The 17913-nt window shown below is 40.0% G+C and overlaps 2 protein-coding genes across 11 annotated transcripts in view; one reads left to right on the top strand and one right to left on the bottom strand.

Moving 5' to 3' along the window:
- Positions 1-7339, top strand: part of STXBP3 (syntaxin binding protein 3) — a 68269-nt gene extending 60930 nt beyond the window's left edge. The window contains exons 18-19 of one of the 2 annotated variants that reach the window (XM_002810512.4): positions 5469-5617; positions 6863-7339. In XM_002810512.4, coding sequence (XP_002810558.3) covers positions 5469-5617; positions 6863-6957 — 244 coding nt within the window. In that variant the 3' untranslated portion in view covers positions 6958-7339. The remainder of the gene's footprint in view (positions 1-5468; positions 5618-6862) is intronic. The other variant, XM_024245514.3, reaches the window with a different exon arrangement.
- A 6639-nt stretch (positions 7340-13978) lies between these two features.
- The window catches only part of AKNAD1 (AKNA domain containing 1), a 42687-nt gene continuing 38752 nt past the window's right edge, over positions 13979-17913 (bottom strand). For 6 of the 9 annotated variants that reach the window (XM_054530251.2, XM_054530272.2, XM_024245477.3 and 3 more), the window contains 2 exons: positions 15128-15257; positions 13979-14383 (listed from right to left, as the gene is read on the bottom strand). In XM_054530251.2, the coding sequence (XP_054386226.1) occupies positions 14252-14383; positions 15128-15257 (262 nt within the window). In that variant the 3' untranslated portion in view covers positions 13979-14251. Of the gene's footprint in view, positions 14653-15127; positions 15258-17913 lie in introns of those variants that run through there. The other 3 variants (XM_054530255.2, XM_054530294.2, XM_054530305.2) reach the window with 2 other exon arrangements.

Raw genomic sequence — 17913 nt, 5'->3', positions numbered from 1 at the left:
CCCAAAGCACTGGGATTATAGATGTGAGACACTGCACCCAGCCCTTTTTTCCCTCATTTTTTTTCCTGGACTTTCTCAGGTTTTCCCCACACATGCATAGTTTAGCAGTCAACTAATGATGTGTAGAGAGCTTATCTTTTTTCTTTGGCTTCTTTACTTCTGGGATTTCCTTATTTAATTTCTACCTGGCCGGGTGCGGTGGCTCATGTCTGTAATCCCAGCACTTTGGGAGGCCGAGGCGGGCAGATCACTTGAGGTCAGGAGTTCAAGACCAGCCTGACCAACATAGTGAAACCCCATCTCTACTAAAAATACAAAAATTAGCCGGGCATAGTGGCGCACTCCTGTAATCCCAGCTATTCAGGAAGCTGAGGCAGGAGAATCGCTTGAACTTGGGAGGTGGAGGTTGCAGTGAGCCAAGATCATGCCACTGCACTCCAGCCTAGGTGACAGAGCGAGACTCCACCTCAAATTTATTTATTTATTTATTTGTTTATTTATTTATTTATTTGTTTGTACCTGATTGGCTGCCCATCCTAAGTTGAGACCACACCTAGCAAAGCTGCAGGATTTTGTACTCGCCTCACTGCCCCACCTTGAATCAAGTCTTCCACCAATACAGTAAAGCTATAATTTTTATCTGACTGAGCTGGGAGAGCAGTGAGGGTTAGATGCAGCCCAGGCTAGAAGGTTACATGTTCACCACCACCATTCTTACCAGATATGTTAGCAGATATTCAAGATTAAATGCTTCTCAATTTGTTGTCTGCCTGTGGTTTCCAGTTAACCTGAAATGTTTTGTTTTGTTTTCCCCACAATTTCATCCAGGTGTATACTTGTTTTCTTAGAGGGGAATCTCCTGACCACCTTATTCTGCCATGACCACAAGTGCTATCTTATGTTTTTAAACTTAATATAGTGTCATATTGTGTGTCCTCCTGCAGCCTGCTTTTTTTTGTTTCTGTCACATTATGTTTGTGAAATTTATCCCAGACTGATACATGCATAAATTTTGACTGCTAGTTGGTATATAGTTATATGAGTATAGCAATTTATTCATCTGTTTTCCACGTGATAGAAATTTAGGCTGTCTCAAAACTGGCATTATTACAAACAGTATGCAGTGAGCATTCTTGTACTTTTACGTATATCTGGATAGGGTGCTTCCCTTGGACTGAGGACTTTTCTTTACTTTTGTTTTATTTTTTCCTTTTCTACAAAAGGTTTGGAGGTTATGTTATCTATTTTTATTCTTGTAGCAGTTTATTACTAAGCATATTTGACTCAACAAAGTCTAAGATTAATTAGTATCTCTGCCCTCTTCTTGAACAATACAAGAACCTTAGACCAACTGGATGTAAACCATGCACCCCTTAAATGTTATACTACTTCATTTGTGTTCACTTTATATCTTTTTTACCCCCCATATTACTAAGCAGCATTATTGGTTTTTTAAAATTCAGTTGTACATGCATGTGAACCTGTTAAATCGCCCACCACCCCTTTCGTGTGGGCTCAGTTTCTTTCTTTCTGAAGTGTATCCTTTGATGTGGGTCTGTTGCTGGTAGTCTTTTTTATTTTTTATTTTTTTCCAAGACAGAGTCTTGCTCTGTCACCCAGGCCGCAGTGCGGTGGCACGATCTCGGCTCACTACAACCTCTGCCTCCTGGGCTCAAGCAGTTCTCGTGTCTCAACCGCCTGACTAGCTGGGATTACAGATGTGCACCACCACGCCCTGCTGATTTTTGTATTTTTAGCAGAGACAGGGTTTCACCATGTTGTCCAGGCTGGTCTCAAACTCCTGACCTTTGATCCACCCACCTCGGCCTCCCAAAGTGCTGGGATTACAGGTGTGCGCCACTGCGCCTGGCCAGTGGTGGTAGTCTTTACAGTTTTATTCGTTTCTTCATTTGGTCATTGTTCTTAGCCAGCTATGAATTTCTAAGAGCTGAGGTATGTTCAGTCAACACTTGTAGAAAATATTCTACTGTTTCCAGGGTTCTACTTTAGCTCTTGGGAAGGTGGAGGGAGTTGTGTTTTCTGTCAGTCTTGTACCTTTGTGAATAATTAACCTTTTTTCTCTGGTTGTTTTTTGTCCTCGGTTCTGTATATTCCCTGTGCTATGTGTATCTGAGGATTTATTTTTGTTTCTTTCTTTGGAATTCATTTATGTTTCCTGAATCTGAGGATTTACATCTTTCATAAATTCTTCAAATATTGCCACTTCTGTAGTCTTGGTTTTGTTAGAACATCTTATTCTGTCATAATGTCTCTTAATTTCTTACACTTTTTTATTTCTTCTGCTGGTGTTTCATTCTAGAAATTTTTCTTCAGATTTAGTTTTCAGTTCTTCAGGTCTCTCTTACACTGTGTCTCATCTGCTGTATAAGCTATTTTTTCTTTTTCTATTTTCAGTGACTTTATTTTTCTGTTTTAGAAGTTCTCATGTTTCTTTTTTAAACATGCTTGGACTTTTTGTTATTTCTTATTTTGTCATACTCTATCCTCCTTTTTTGTCTATTGTCATTTTAAACATACCTAATGTGTAGTCTATATCTAATAAATTCACTAATTTACACTCTTTGGGTTCAATTCTGTTGCCTTTTATTTCTGCAGACTCATAGTTACTTATTTCAATATGTGTCTTGTAATTTTGAATGCTGAGTTTATTTCGGTAGCCAGCATTGAGAGCAGGTCCCTTCAGGCAGGTTTTGCATGTGCTTTTGCCAGATTAGAGGTTTTTTCTTTTTTGTGTTAATTTCTCAGTTTGGGGTTCCTCAGACCATGAAGGTAGTATGATTAATACCTAAGACTCTATGTGACAGGCCTGTGGCTAAATTATCAGAGGAGAAGCTTCCTTGCATCTCCCCTTGCCTTTGAGGTTGTCCTGACCTTATGCAGGGTGTCAGCTCCCAATCTGTACCTTGCACAGTACCCAGGGCTCGGCCCCTTGTTTGCTAAGATCAGAAAATACTCCACAAGGCAGACAAAGCCTCACCTCAGTTTACCATTCTAGTATTTAGCTTCCTTTTTACCAATAGCCCTGGAGATTTCTCTGACTTGTTTACTCTCAGCTATGCTTTAAAAACATGTTTGCTTTTAATCAGTGCTCCTTGGTGCTATTTAGAGGGAAGTTTTCAGGATCTAGGGATTTAATTATCTTTATATCTCTCAGTCTTCACATGTATGTGAAACAAATTAAATATAATCCCGTTACTCTAAAATTGCTATTCAGAAGCTTAGAAATTGTTAGAATTGTTTTGAGCAGTGTTGTCTCCTTTTCTTTTGCCTTCTTACTCTATTTCTCTCTGTTGAAACAGTTCTTAAGCCAAAGTTATTAATACGTCCTTGACTTTGTATGGGAGCAAGAGTGGGTCTTGTTCCTGTTTCACCTTTCAAAAGGAAAGGAAATTTTTAATTTTAATTTTTAAAATTTGTTTCCTGTTGTTGACTGCCTCATTCTTTAAGGTAATGAATGGAAGCGATCATCTGAAAGGCTAGATTCAGATTTTTTTTTTTTTTTTTTGAGACGGAGTCTTGCTCTGTCACCCAGGCTAGAGTCCAGTGGTGTGATCTTGGCTCACTGCAACCTCCACCTCCCAGGTTCAAGCGATTCTTCTGCCTCAGTCTCCTGAGTAACTGAGACTACAGGCATGCGCCACCATGCCCAGCTAATTTTTGTATTTTTAGTAGAGATGGGGTTTCACCATGTTGGCCAGAATGGTCTCGATCTCTTGACTTCATGATCCGCCCACCTTGGCCTCCCAAAGTGCTGGGATTACAGACGTGAGCCACCACGCCCAGCTAAGAACATTATTAAAAGTTTGCTATGGGGCTGGGTGCAGTGGTGCACCCCTGTAAGTCCACCTACTTGAGGCTGAGGTGGGAGGATTGCTTGAGCCTAAGAGTTCGAGGCTGTAGTGCCCTGTGATGATGCTGGTCCGCAGCTGCTGCATTGTAGCCTAGGCAACATAGCAAGACCCCATCTCTACCAAAACAAAAATTTGCTATGAGATCCTATACTGCAAGGCATTCTAGGTCATCTACTCTCAAAGTAGATAACAAAATGAACGATTGGGTACTTATTTTTACCTAAAAAAGAAGAAATTAAGTTTTACTAATATATACTAGTACACATATGTCATTTACACATTAATATATTTGTTTATAAATGAATGTTTATTTTGAAATATTTACTTTTCAAATAAAAGCTAAAAATTTTTACCAGTGGAGCTTGTGAACAAAAAAAGTAATTCCTATGCTCTAGAGCAGTGCTAGCCAATAGAACTTTCTGCAGTGATAGAAAGGTTCTGTATTGGCACTGTCCAGTATGACAGCCACTAGCTACATGTGGCTCTTGAGTACTGGATATGTGGCTAAGTATGGATGAAGAACTGAATTTCTAATTTCATTTAATTTTAACTAATTTAAATTTAAATAGCCTCATGTGGCTAGTGGCTACTATATGAGACTCTGGGGATCTAGAGCAATCTGGAGGAGGAATGGTAAAAGTAATGACTACTATTTATTGAGTACTTACCCAACACCAGATTCTGTACTTAATGTGTTCTGTACATTGTTTCATTTCATCTTTGTAACAGCCTTTGAGGTTTAGAGAGAAGTTAAGTAATTTGCTGAAAGTCATACTGAATCAAAAACAAGCAGAATAAAAATCGAAACACAGGTCTAATTCTTAACAGCCAACCTCCTACCATCGTAGGTTCCTGAATTCCATTCCAGCAAGGAACAACCTAATACCACATCAGCTCCAAAGTATTACTTGCCCCTTTCCCCTTCACATCTTCAAAACCTTTTTCAGTGCCACTCTCTAATTTTTTTTTAATTTCAAGAAGCTGCAGACTTCTCAGGTACATTATTTCTTCTTATGAAATAATAAGGGAGGATGTTAGCTCTACTCTGTAGGTTAAAATGCCAAGCCAGATTAGGCATGATTTGTTAGAATTGTTTTTGAAATGTGGCTGTCCTGCTTAACTCTTGGTTAGTCATACTATGGTTAAGTCATTTCCTTAAAAATCAATGTAATTGGGCCGGGCGCGGTGGCTCACGCCTGTTATCCCAGCACTTTGGGAGGCCAAGGAAGGCAGATCACGAGGTCAGGAGTTCAAGACCAGCCTGGCCAACATGGTGAAACCCTGTCTCTACTAAAAATACAAAAAATAGCAGGGCATGGTGGCGCATGCCTGTAATCCTAGCTACTCGGGAGGCTGAGACAGGAGAATTGCTTGAACCGTGACCCGGGAGGCGGAGGTTGCAGTGAACCAAGATCGCTCCACTGCACTCCAGCCTGGGCTGCAAAGTGAGACTCCATCTCAAAAAAAAAAAAAAAAAAATCAATGTAATTGGTAGCAAGTTTGAGTTTGGTTGAGTTAGGTTTTTTAAGTCTACAAGCATTATGGCTTTGGAAATGTTTATAACATGTTTACTTTTTTTTTTTAATTACTTTTTAGTGCTCGCCAGAAACCCAGAGCTAATTATTTAGAAGACCGAAAAAATGGGTCAAAGCTGATTGTTTTTGTAATTGGAGGGATTACATACTCTGAAATGCGTTGTGCTTATGAAGTTTCTCAGGCACATAAATCCTGTGAAGTTATTATTGGTAAGACTTTCCTTTTCTTCTTTTCTGGTTTTTTTTTTTTTTTTTTTTTTTTTTGAGACTAAGTCTCGCTCTTGTCCCCCAGGCTAGAGTGCAATGGCGCAATCTTGGCTCACCGCAACCTCCGCCTCCCGGGTTCAAGCGATTCTTCTGCCTCAGCCTCCTGAATAGCTGGAATTACAGGCATCTGCCACCACGCCTGGCTAATTTTTGTATTTTTAGTAGAGACAGGGTTTCACCATGTTGGCCAGGCTAGTCTCAAACTCCTGACCTTAGGTGATCTGCCTGCCTCGGCCTCCCAAAGTGCTGGGATTACAGGCATGAGCCACCGTACCCAGCCTTCTTTTCTGTTTTTAAACAAACTCTAAATGCAAAAGTATACATGTAAAATGTTATCTTGTGTTACACATTTGAAACTAAATTTAATGCAAAAAAATTGTTAACCATAGAATGTGTTTTGTCTGATGTGCTGGAGTTTTTTCCTAGTTGACTTTTTGATAGTTTTATTTTAAAATGTGCTTATTTGAGGAAAAGGAGCTTGCTCCTTTAAAATAGTATGTTCTGTACGTTTGTTTAACCGTTAAATAGTTTTTGATGCACAAATACATTTCTACTTCAAAAATATTTTGAATTTTTTGTGGATATGGACATGACATTGGCAAGGCCTGTGTGGAATTAAGTTTTAAGAATTTCAGGCCAGGCTAGTGGCTCAGGCCTGTAATTCCAGCACTTTGGGAAGCCAAGGCAGAAGGGTCACTTGAGGCCAGGAGTTTGAAACCAGCCTGGACAATAAAGCAAAACTCCGTCTCTACAAAAAATTAAAAAATAAGAATTTCAGTCAAAGCCAATGATAGGTAAACTCTCCTGACCCATGAAGGCGCTGGATCTGTGTGTTAAGCCTTGACCTGCAGCACTACTTAGTGGATCTCTATTATTGAACAATAACTGTTATAGTGCTGAGGATAGGATAATCCCCAGTTTTGCCCTTCATTGTACCAATGTATAGCACAAAGTAGACAAAGCACTAGGAATGGCCACTGTTTCTGAAAAGTTACTGAACATGCTCAGTGGTGAAGAAGGATTGAAATATTGCAGCATAGGCAGATTTCAGGAAGATGTCTTACAGAAATTTTGTTACATTACCCCAGGCTACTGCACTTTACATATTTGAAGGACAACACATTATATTAAGCGAAGGAAAATTGATTTAACTGCTGGCCTCTGAAAAATTCTCTTTTCTCCTACCAGGTTCTACACATGTTTTAACACCCAAAAAGCTGTTGGATGATATAAAGATGCTGAATAAACCCAAGGATAAAGTCTCCTTTATTAAAGATGAATAGCGTTTCTTTTTGGGGGGTTTAGAGATTCTTACTAATATGTTGAACTAAAATAGAAAATGTTGCTGTCATGTAATTTAAACAATGTAAATATTTTATGGAATAATGGCTTTTCAAATACATTTCTTAAGGAACTGTTTATGATTATGTATTACTGGATTTGTCATTTTTGATAATTTAAATATTGCTGCTGCTTTGTAGATGATGAGAAGAAATGTTAAAATGCTTTCTAAAAGGAAATTTTTTCACCTTTGGAGGAGAATATATTAGAGTTGTGGGTAATTTTTCACAGCCACCTCTGTATATACTAATTACCCATTGGATACTTATATCTAAAAGTCTCATGCTGAAGTATAGTTTTTGGGAAAGAATTATTTTAAATAAAGAGATAGTAAAAGTAAAAAACTGTAAATGTATATGTATGATAGAATTGTTTCCTCTAAGTGTAGTTTTTCTTTCAACTAAAATTCAGTTTATTTGTAAAATAATTCAGTCATTAATAGAAATGGAGTGATTTCACAGTGTATACTGTTTTGCCACATACTTCTAAAGAACACAATTTTATATAATTTTGAAGTCATGTATGTTTAAATTAGAAAACCAAAAATCATGAACATTCTAAGAGAAAATAAATATAGAATTTAAAAAATTATTCTGGTTTGTGTTTTCTGTAGGGGAGAGGGGAAAGTTAGAAATTTTAAAAGTTCTAAATTAGAGTAACAAAGAAGAAAAGGAATCTACCGTAATATTCCCACCAAGATAACTCCTAATGACTTTTTCAAAAATAATGTAATCTCTATATAGGGTTAGATAATATATGTCTGCAGATGTGTTTTGTTAAACAAAGGGAACATCTTTGTTTCAAATCTCTTCTTTTACTTGCCCTCATAGTGTTCTGTCATACAGCAGACCATAGTTTTATTGATTCAGAGTTTTGCTCTTATAAATAATGCTGCATTGTTTGGGTACATACCTTTGCAGACTTACACAAACATTTCCATAATGTAAATTCCTAGCAGTGGTCAAGGGATTTGTGCATTTAAATATTGATGGATATCCATTTTTAATTTTTATGTAAGTAAATCCATCGCTTTTCCATTTTGGCTTCTGAATTTCACATGCTACTTAGAAATACCTTCCACACTCCAGGATTATAAATTTTTGATAGATTCATTCTATTTTTTTACAGGTAACTCACCCATCTGGAATTGATTTTAGTGTAAGAATGTGTGCTAGATATTGTCTCTTAGCACTTGGCATGGTGTCCCATGCCTCCTTACCCCATACCACAGGGGATGAAAGGCTAAACATGAAGTTTTTCAGATTCTAAGATAAGTAAGGTCTGAACAGTTTATATTCTACCAATGATGTGTACTTGGTCAAGATTTGGAGGCAGAGGCCATCAACTATGCCAGTAAACAATCTCCTGCAGGCAGGAATTGTTTGTAGCAACCAGACTCCACATTTTAGCGTCTTGTCACCTGCTTCGTGGGTATGAGTTAATGCTGTGGCAGCAGCACTAGCGTCCTGTCCTTTGGGTCACAGATGGTAAAATGATCGTGGGTCTCCAGTTTCTGCTCCTACTGCTTTTTCAATGATTTTTGTAACGACCTAATTCTCTGTATTAAATGCCTTTCTGCTTGAAATAGCTAGAGAAGTTTGTTTCCTGCACAGAACCCTGACTTGATAAGAGTATTTCATAGTGGTCCAGCTTCACTCCTTTCTAAACAGCCAGATGTTATACCAGATCCTATTGGGTAATCTCTCTTTCCCCAACTAATCTGAAATACCACCATTATCATAGACTAAATTTCCATTTGTATTGTGGTCTATTTCTGGATTCTCTTTTAATGACCTACAGTTTGTTTTGTATTTCTTTTTCCCTATTTCAATTCATGGTATGTTTCAATACATAGTGGAAGAAGTTCCTATTCCATCCACCTAAATTACTATTATTTTTCAGAAATTTTCTATCAGATTTTTCTAGATGAATTCTAGTATCATTTTGTTGAGTTCCCAAAAAAAGTCATTTTGGTATTTTCATAGGATTTGCATTGTTTCTAGGTTAATTTAGGAAAAATCGACATCTTTTGTAATATTGAAACTTTGATATTCAGGAATGTGAAATGTCTTTTCATTTAAATCTTTATAACCTTCAGAATCTTCATTTTCTTCATATAGTTACTGCACATTGTCAAAATATTCTTGTAGTTCCATTGTGGGTTGAATCTTCTATTATTTTCAAATGGGTTTTTTACATATAGAAATTTATTTATTTATTTATTTTTTAAATAGAGACAGGGTGTTGCTATGTCACCCAGGCTGGAGTGCAGTCATGTGATCATAGCTCGCTGGAATTTTGAACTCCTGGGCCATAGTGATCTTCCTGCCACAGCCTCCCAAGTAGCCAGGACTACAGGTATGGGCCACCACATCGGGCTAATTTTTGGGTTTTTTTGTTTTTGTTTTTGTTTTTTCGTATAGACAGTTTCACTGTGTTGCCCTGGCTGGTCTCAAACTCCTGGGCTTAAGCAATCCTCCTTCTCAGCCTCCCAAAGTGTGGGGATTACAGGTGTGAGCAGCCACTGTGCCTGGCCAACTTTTGATATGTTAATCTTACAACTTTACTAAGTATTGATAATAAAGTAATAATACACAAATGCTTACTTACTGCTTTCTATTATTAATTCATTCCATCTTTTCATGTATTCCTGTGAGCATAGGTACTGTGATTATCTTTATTTTAAAGCTGAGGAAACCGAGACACAAAGAGATATATGTAACTTGGTGTGGATGAGTGCATGGAAAGGAAGGGCTTGGCACAATAAACAGCCTTCTTTGCAAACTACGCATGAAAACAATATATCTCCAGTGAGAGGATTAGTTTTTGGTGTCTGCATTTTATCTGAGATCTTTGTATGCCTCAGTAACTCCCTCTCCAGGGTTAGGTCATGTGTAGAATAGGTATTTAGATTAATCCAATGGCCTGGAACAAATAGAACTAAGAGTGTGATGACAGCAAACACTGGACTGTTTATTCATTTGATCACTTGACATCTCAGTGACCACTTTACCCCGATCACACTGATATTGGATGTTTTGGGTCCTATATTTCACATATATGTTAAGCTTTGAATTGCAGAGACCCTTTGTTTACTAAATCTCTTATGAATTTGAAGCCGTAAGACGTCATCTCACATAAATTCCTAATATAAGCTGATTTTTTTTCCCCCATAGAATTAGCAATTACAGGCCAAAGCAGGAGGATCACTTGAGCCCAGGAGTTTGAGACGAGCCTGGGCAACATAGTGAGACCAGATCTTTTTTTTTTTTTTCGTTCTATGAAGATTCCAAAAGTAGTGAGACCACATCTTTACAAAAAAAGGAAAAAAAAAAAGCTGGGTGTGGTGACATGTACCTGTGATCCCAGCTACTACTCAAGAGGCTGAGGCAGGAGGATTGCTTGAACCAAGGAGGTGGAGGCTGCAGTGAACTGTGATCACACCACTGCGCTTCAGCCTGGGCGAGAGTCAGTCCCTGTCTGAAAAAAAAAAAATTACAGGTTTTGATTTCAAGACCCAGAAAAAGACTTTTTTGTTGTTGCAACCAACGGAAACCATTTATTCACTGTCTCTGAAACACAGCTTTGCTTCCTGTTGAAATGTGCTTTATTTATAAAGTACGGTGGATTCACATTCTTCAATATTAGTAAATAAATAAGGATATCTTTATTAATCCTGTTATCCTGGTTCCTAGACCCTTAGCCTTTACTGCTCCAGGATCACAACAGGAGTTCACAAGGTCTCAAAAGTCTTGGATTTGAGCCCCAAAGGGCCTGACCCCACAGTTTATTGTGTAAGATACGACACCTCTATAACTCAGTTCTTCCCTAGATATTTTGTACCCATTGTAAGTCCTATTGGGATGCAAGCAGATTTCTTCTAAAATCAAAGGAGCAAGAAATGTCTTCCTCCTATAGGAAAATTTTTACCACCAAAACAATGTTTTGTCTATTAAATATAAACACATATTCGTATTTAGTACAAATTAGGCGTATTTTATATAATTCATTAACAGCAAGATTATAATAGAAAGGATAAAAAGATAAGATTTCTTTTGCAAACTCTAATAGTTAACTAAAGGGGATGGCTAGAACTTTCTCTTAAAGATGATAGGCCGGGCGCAGTGGCTCACACCTGTGATCCCAGCACTTTGGAAGGCCGAGGCAGGCGGATCACCTGAGGTCAGGGATTGGAGACCAGCCTGACCAACATGGAGAAATCTCACCTCTACTAAAAATACAAAAATTAGCTGGGTGTGGTGGTGGGCGCCTGTAATCCCTCGGGAGGCTGAGGCAGGAGAACCACTTGAACCTGGGAGGCAGAGATTGCAGTGAGCCGAGATCCCGCAATTGCACTCCAGCCTGGGTGACAGAGTGAGACTCCGTCTCAAAAAAAATAAAAATAAAACAATAAAAAGATGATAAAAAGCCCTCTATAGACAGTCCCATTGCATCCTGCTGGCAGCTTCAAGCAGCCAGAGCACAGCTAGACCTTGGAGTAAATACTAAGAGGCCTGTGCACCCTGGAGACTGCCAGGTGTTTGTTTACAGCCCTCAGGCAATGCTGAGCACCTTGACCCCAGCATTAGGGGTACCATTACTTTTACTTCACAAGCTTGTTTTTCTGGTTTATTACTTGAACAGAATTAGAAGAGAGGTCATTAGAATTGACACAAGAATTGCATGGAGGAGGAGATGGCCAAGACTACAGAATCAGTAAGTATAAAATTATCCTTGTAAATCAGAGCCTAGTGTCTTTCTAGAACTCCTTACGGGCATTGCCTGCCCTTTTTTGCTATTTCTTAGATTAGTCGTGTTGCAGTGATTGCTCATAATGACCCCTAATCTTCAAGGAAATGGAAAATTACATTTAGAATATGGTTTGATAAAGCAGAAATGGGCCATATTTTTAAATGAAAAATGATTATAATTACCAATTTCTATAAATGTTAATTTGAGGGATTTAGAAATATTCGTTAATGGTAGACGTTTCTAACCAAGGTTCCATGGATTTGTTTCATGGTGTCCATGAACTTTTAAAAATGTATTCTTTTCCACGAGAAGGCAGAGCGTGGGGGAAGGGAGACTCCATAGCTTTCACCAGATTCTCAAAAAATGAGCCCAAAAAAGGTTAAGAACTAATGAATCACATAAGAACACTTCAAGCCAGAGAAGTATATGATTTTAAACTTGGGGATGAGATAGTGGTACTAACATACAAAACAGATTAGCAAGTTGTGATTAAATTTAGATATGTGATGATGCTGGAAGCCTCTTGGAACTGCCAAAAACCAAAATGTCAACAAATTCAGTCTAATGACCTAATTGGCTTTTATTAGCAATTTATGAATCAGGCAGCATCCCATCTATGAAACAGAAAGGCTGAGCACAGGAGTGGGTTTTATAGGCAGAAAAAGCAGAAGAAAATGGAAACAAGGAACAAAAGGTGTCTTTATATGGGTTAAAGCAGAGGGGACTTCCTTATGCCAGCTCAGGTTGACGGGGCCCCTTCTAATGGGATACTGTGAATGTTCTGGGTCTTTTTTTTTTTTTAACTGACCTATTTTAAAGTTCAGTTTGATTACATGGCACCTAGCATGAGTGACTCCATTCTAGTTTGGTCTGGTCTGTTGGGGTCTCCTGTAGGAGCTTAGTCCAAAAAAATGACCTCCCACAAGTTTTATTTAATAGAACATACACAGTTTAAGCTCTGTTTTTTCTAATACCAGCCACAGTTCCTTGCTATCTTCCTTACAGTGCCACAGCCTGAAGTAAATTTGGCCATAAAGTCAGAGGTATTTTCAGACTGACCCTCTGCTTTATCTCTTCCAGGGCACCCTAAACCAATTTACAAACCCCAAAGTTAAAAACAATCCATTCTCCAGCCAGCTAGACAAATACCAACTGCCCACATTGGCACGAAAATCTAAAGTGGGAATAGATTCAACTCCCTCCTGACCACTGAGCCAAACTCTGGGAGCTGGGAAACCACTTGTTGAATGTCTAGGGTGAATGAAAATCAGAAGTTTCAGGGAAGGGGGAAAGAGCCAATACCCTGCTGTGCTGTCACTAAGGAGGTAATAAATCACTCTTAAAGAAGGAAAGCAAAAGCTTGCTCTGGAAGGGAAAAAAAAAAGCCTGCTCTGGTCTGCATGAAAATGTACTTAATCTCTGGTACACAGTTTTAATGAATTGTCTTTTCCAAAATTTCATTAAGGCTATTATTTTCACATATTTCTGACTTCAAGCGATCTTTAAACAAATAATTTTGACTTATAAGATATTGTGAGAATTTCATATAGTACAGAAAAGAAGGTAAAAACCCCTTTCTCCCCCAAAACTCCCAGTTTCCTTTACTAGAGGTTCACTTCAGATTTTTAGGTATCTTTCCTGAAAATATGTATGCCCTTTAAAAAAAAAAATACACAAATGAAGAGCCAGGCACAGTGCTGTGTGCCTGTAGTCCCAGCCACTAGTAGGCTAAGGCGGGAGGATTGTTTGAAGTTCAAGTCCGGCCTGGGCAACATAGCAAGACCCCAGAGGTTACAACTCTCTCTATATATGCTTAGGCATCTTGCTTCTTTCACTGACTTTTGCGGATAATCCAACCTCATTCTTTTCGGTAGCTACAAAGTATTGTCATTTATGAATCATCACAGGAGGTATTTAGATTAGTTCCCCCTTGGGGTTGTTACCATCAGTGCTCCAGTGCCCTTCCCTGTACATATATCATGCCACATTGTGTGGCTTATATATAAAAGAAATTCCTAGTAGTGGAATTGCTGCTCTGAAGGTACATGATTTGGAATTTGTGGAACTTGGTAGATATTACCAAATAGTCTTCCAAAAAGGTTGCATTTCCGCCAACAGCATATGAGAGTACCAGTTTCCCTCCACCCTCACTGACACAGGGTTTCTTCAAACTTTAATCTTGTTTCAGACTAATAGATAAAAGGAAATTCATTGTTTTGTTTTGATTTCTTTTATTATGAGTTAAGAAGAACATAGATTTATTTTAAAATAAATACTTGTTGGTTGCTTTTGATTTTAAGAATCAGAAGTCCTTTCTTTTTTCTTTTTCCTTTAAGTACTTTGTGTTACCCATGTCTTATGGTTTCTGTGTTTTCTCTAGAAAGTCATCTTCCTAAATTGTGTAGTAAGTAAAATACATTTTGGGGGAAGATCAAGTTTTCTTTGCATTTTTTTCTTTTGAATCCTTGGTTGCCTAGCGTTGAACTAGTATTTCAGTCGATTCCTCCACCTCTGTGCTTTAGCAAGGTCTTCTGCAATCATTTTAATCATTTGATCTGTAGTTTCTTTCAAAATGGTTGCTGTCCTTAGGGCATGATCCAAAGCCGAGTTTAAAATCTACAGAGGAAAAGTCCACACATTTTAATTACATAAACTAACTGCTGTTTCTGTTCTTTGGGTTCTTTCATTATTAAACATTACAAGGTGGAATTTTCAGAGTATTCCTGTTTTCCTCTTGGTCTATTTCTGGTTTTGAGGGTTGGTTTCCTAGGAGACCAATCTGAGATGGAATATATTTGTTAGGGAAAGGGACTGAAAAAAAGACCAGCACGTGACTGATGAGCATGAATCAGAGGGTGAGGTCAGCCGCCAGCTGGGCTGTTTCCCTGCGGCAGAGAAAGAGAAAAAAAGAACAGCTCTTAGGGGCCATTGATGGGGATTTGGGGGCCATAACCACTGAGAGGGTATTCAGGGATACAGCACATGCATATGGAAACATTTGAAAGTGGCCGGGGGATTCGAGTTGGTGATTTGAAATAGGAAACTGTTGGCAACTCTGATCACAGTGTCACTGGAACAGACCCAGTGCCTTCAACCCCCGGCCGGGAAATCCTGTAGCTGAGGCACCACCCACAAATCACTTTCTCCAGGAAATTTCCCTTGGAACCAATTTAGAATAATACAAACCATGCGGCTGCTGAGGCTGTGTGTCTTTAGCTTAGTGCTGAGCACAAAATTGTCTTTAGCAGAGCATTTTCTGAAGCTCTGATACTGTAATAACTTAAGAGCTGCCAGTTCTGTGGGCATCAAGATCAAACTTACGAGCTGCAAGACTTCTTGAATGATTTTCTAAGTCCTCACCTCAGATTTTATTTCTTCAGTGCTATCAAAGTCACATAAGGATTTGCTTCCAGAAATCCTGCAGGAGTAGAAATGGGGTGAGGGTGTTGCAGGGTCTGAGCTGTAGGTCATGAAAGCCTGAAGTTTTTTTCTGGAAGACAAAAGCACATTGATACTTGTGTCAAGCACCACCCTCAATCACACTCCTGTTCACGTCAGCTCTGTGGTCGATAATGGCTCTATGTGTGTGGTTTGGGTGTGGGTGGATTCGTGCACCCGCTGCCCTCCTAGCTCTCATACTCCCATGTGGCTGACCGCAGCTGGGCTTCAGAAAAAGGTTGTTGCCATGACCATGCGGGTATTTTCTCCCGGAATTGATCTCCTTTTCCTCTAGTACAGAAAGAGGCAAGACTCTAAAGACATTTTTTATTCCATTTTCATTCTTTTGGGGCCAACTTTTTTTTTTTTTTTTTGATACAGAGTCTCGCTCAGTCACCCAGGCTGGAGTGCAGCGGTGTGATCTCTGCTCGCTGCAAGCTCCGCCTCCCGGGTTTACACCATTCTTCTGCCTCAGCCTCCCGAGTAGCTGGGACTACAGGCGCCCGCCACCACGCCCGGCTAATTTTTTGTATTTTTTTTAGTAGAGACGGGGTTTCACCGTGTTAGCCAGAATGGTCTCGATCTCCTGACCTCGTGATCTGCCCGCCTCGGCCTCCCAAAGTGCTGGGATTACAGGCGTGAGCCACCGCGCCCAGCCTTTTGGGGCCAACTTTCTACCTTGCATTTTTATAAAACAAATACACAAAACTGCCAATTGCAGGTACCTTGGGTTGAGTTCATTCCGGCACCAGTGAGCTTTCACCCCAAGGAGACAGAAGCAGTCAAAAAATAAAAGCAGCTCCTTTTGAAGTAAACAGGCTCCCCTTGCCTACTACACTGTGATTGGTTCTCTCTCAGGGATGGGCCAGAAGTCTGCACTAGGTGAGTGAGGGGTGCAGGGCCACTGGGCTGTTCAGGTTGTGCAGAGCATGGCTCTAGGGGGTTATTTGCATAGTCTGTGAAGGGCACTGCCTGGAGTTAGGCTTTTCTCAAGCATGAGCAGTGGCCCTGAGGGATGCCATGAGAACTTGCCTGTTGACAGAGCTGTCATAGAGCCACCCTCACAGCTTCCTCCGGCTTTAGGTTTCCTCTGTTAAGCATTACTTTGGTACATAAAACACTTGTGAGCAATATCATCTCCAGAAAATATCCTTTCATCCCTCTCCCCTACCATATGAGCATCAATTGGTTCTGCAAGTTATTTTAACACATTGGATTGATCCTCCAGGCAAGAGGTGATCCAGCATCCGGGGCCCCTAACTAATGAAATACTCTGGGCAGGGGATGGCAGAGTGGTGCAGAGTCCTCTCTCTCCCCATATCCCATCAGTCTCCGCAGTCAACAGTATAACAGCCATCACTTGCTGAGTACTTATTATGAGCCTGGTACCATTCTAAGTGCTTTATATGTATGGACTCAGTCCTCAATGAGTTTGGCACTATTATGATTCCCACTTTACATGTGGGGAAATGGAAGTACACATAGGTCAAGGAACCTGCCCAAGGACACAGAACCAAGACAAACCCAAGAAGTCGGCCAGGCATGGTGGCTAACGCCTGTAATCCTAGCACTTTGGGAGGCCGAGGCGGTTGAATCACCTGAGGTCAAGAGTTGGAGACCAGCCTGGTCAACATAGCGAAACCCCCTCTCTACTAAAAATACAAAAATTAGCCAGGCATGGTGGTGGGTGCCTATAATCCCAGCTACTCAGGAGGCTGAGGCAGGAGACTCACTTGAACCCGGTGGGGCAGAGGTTGTGGTGAGCCATGATCGTGCCACTTCACTCCAGCCTGGGCGAAAGAGTGAAACTCCATCTCAAAAAAAAAAAAACCCAAGAAGTCTCCAAAGGTCACGTTCTTAAACACTGTGCTAGACTGTGGTAGAGGGTAGTAGGTTCAGACTGAGTGGCTCTGAGTGCAGAGCCTGAATTGTTAGACACTCTGCTGCGTTATTGGTTCTGTCTCTTAAATAGCTCTTGAATGAATACACAGACTTTTCTCTTTCCATCTCCACCACCCTTGGTCAAGCTGCATCATCTCACCTGAATTATTGCACTGCCCTCGTATTTGGCCTTTGTCCTCCAGTCTTCACTCCTCTAATTCATTTCCACTCCTTCAGTAGCTAGACTAACCCTTTAAAACACTAAGAAACTTTTTAAATTCCCTGATTAAAAAACTTAATTGGGTGGGCCTGCCACACTGGCTCATGCCTGTAATCCCAGTGCTTTGGGTGACTGAGGTAGGAGGATTGCTGAGGCTAGGAGTTCAAGATCAGCCTGGGAAACATAGTAAGACCCCATCTCTACTAAAAAAAAAAGTAGCTAGCTGTGGTATCACATGCCTGTACTCCCAGCTACCCAGGAAGCTGTGCCAGGAGGATCACTTGAGCCGAGGAGGTCAAGGCTGCAGTGAGCCAAGATTGCACTCCAGCCTGGGCAACAGAGCAAGACCCTGCCTCAAAAAAAAATTATTTTTTTAACTTCACCGGGGGGCCAGACACCTGTAATTCCAGTGCTTTGGGTGACCAAGGTGGGAAGATCACTTGAGGTCAGGAGTTCGAGACTAGCCTGGGCAACATAACAAGACTCCGTCTCTACAATTTTTTTTTTTTTAAATGTGCACCTATTATCCTATCTACTCAGGAGGCTGAGGTGGGAGGATGACTTGAGCCCAGGAGTTCAAGGCTGCAGTGAGATATGATCACCACTG

Source organism: Pongo abelii, chromosome 1 (genome assembly GCF_028885655.2).
Source record: "Pongo abelii isolate AG06213 chromosome 1, NHGRI_mPonAbe1-v2.0_pri, whole genome shotgun sequence".
Lineage (NCBI taxonomy): Eukaryota > Metazoa > Chordata > Mammalia > Primates > Hominidae > Pongo > Pongo abelii.
This window is presented reverse-complemented; position numbering and strand designations above follow the sequence as displayed.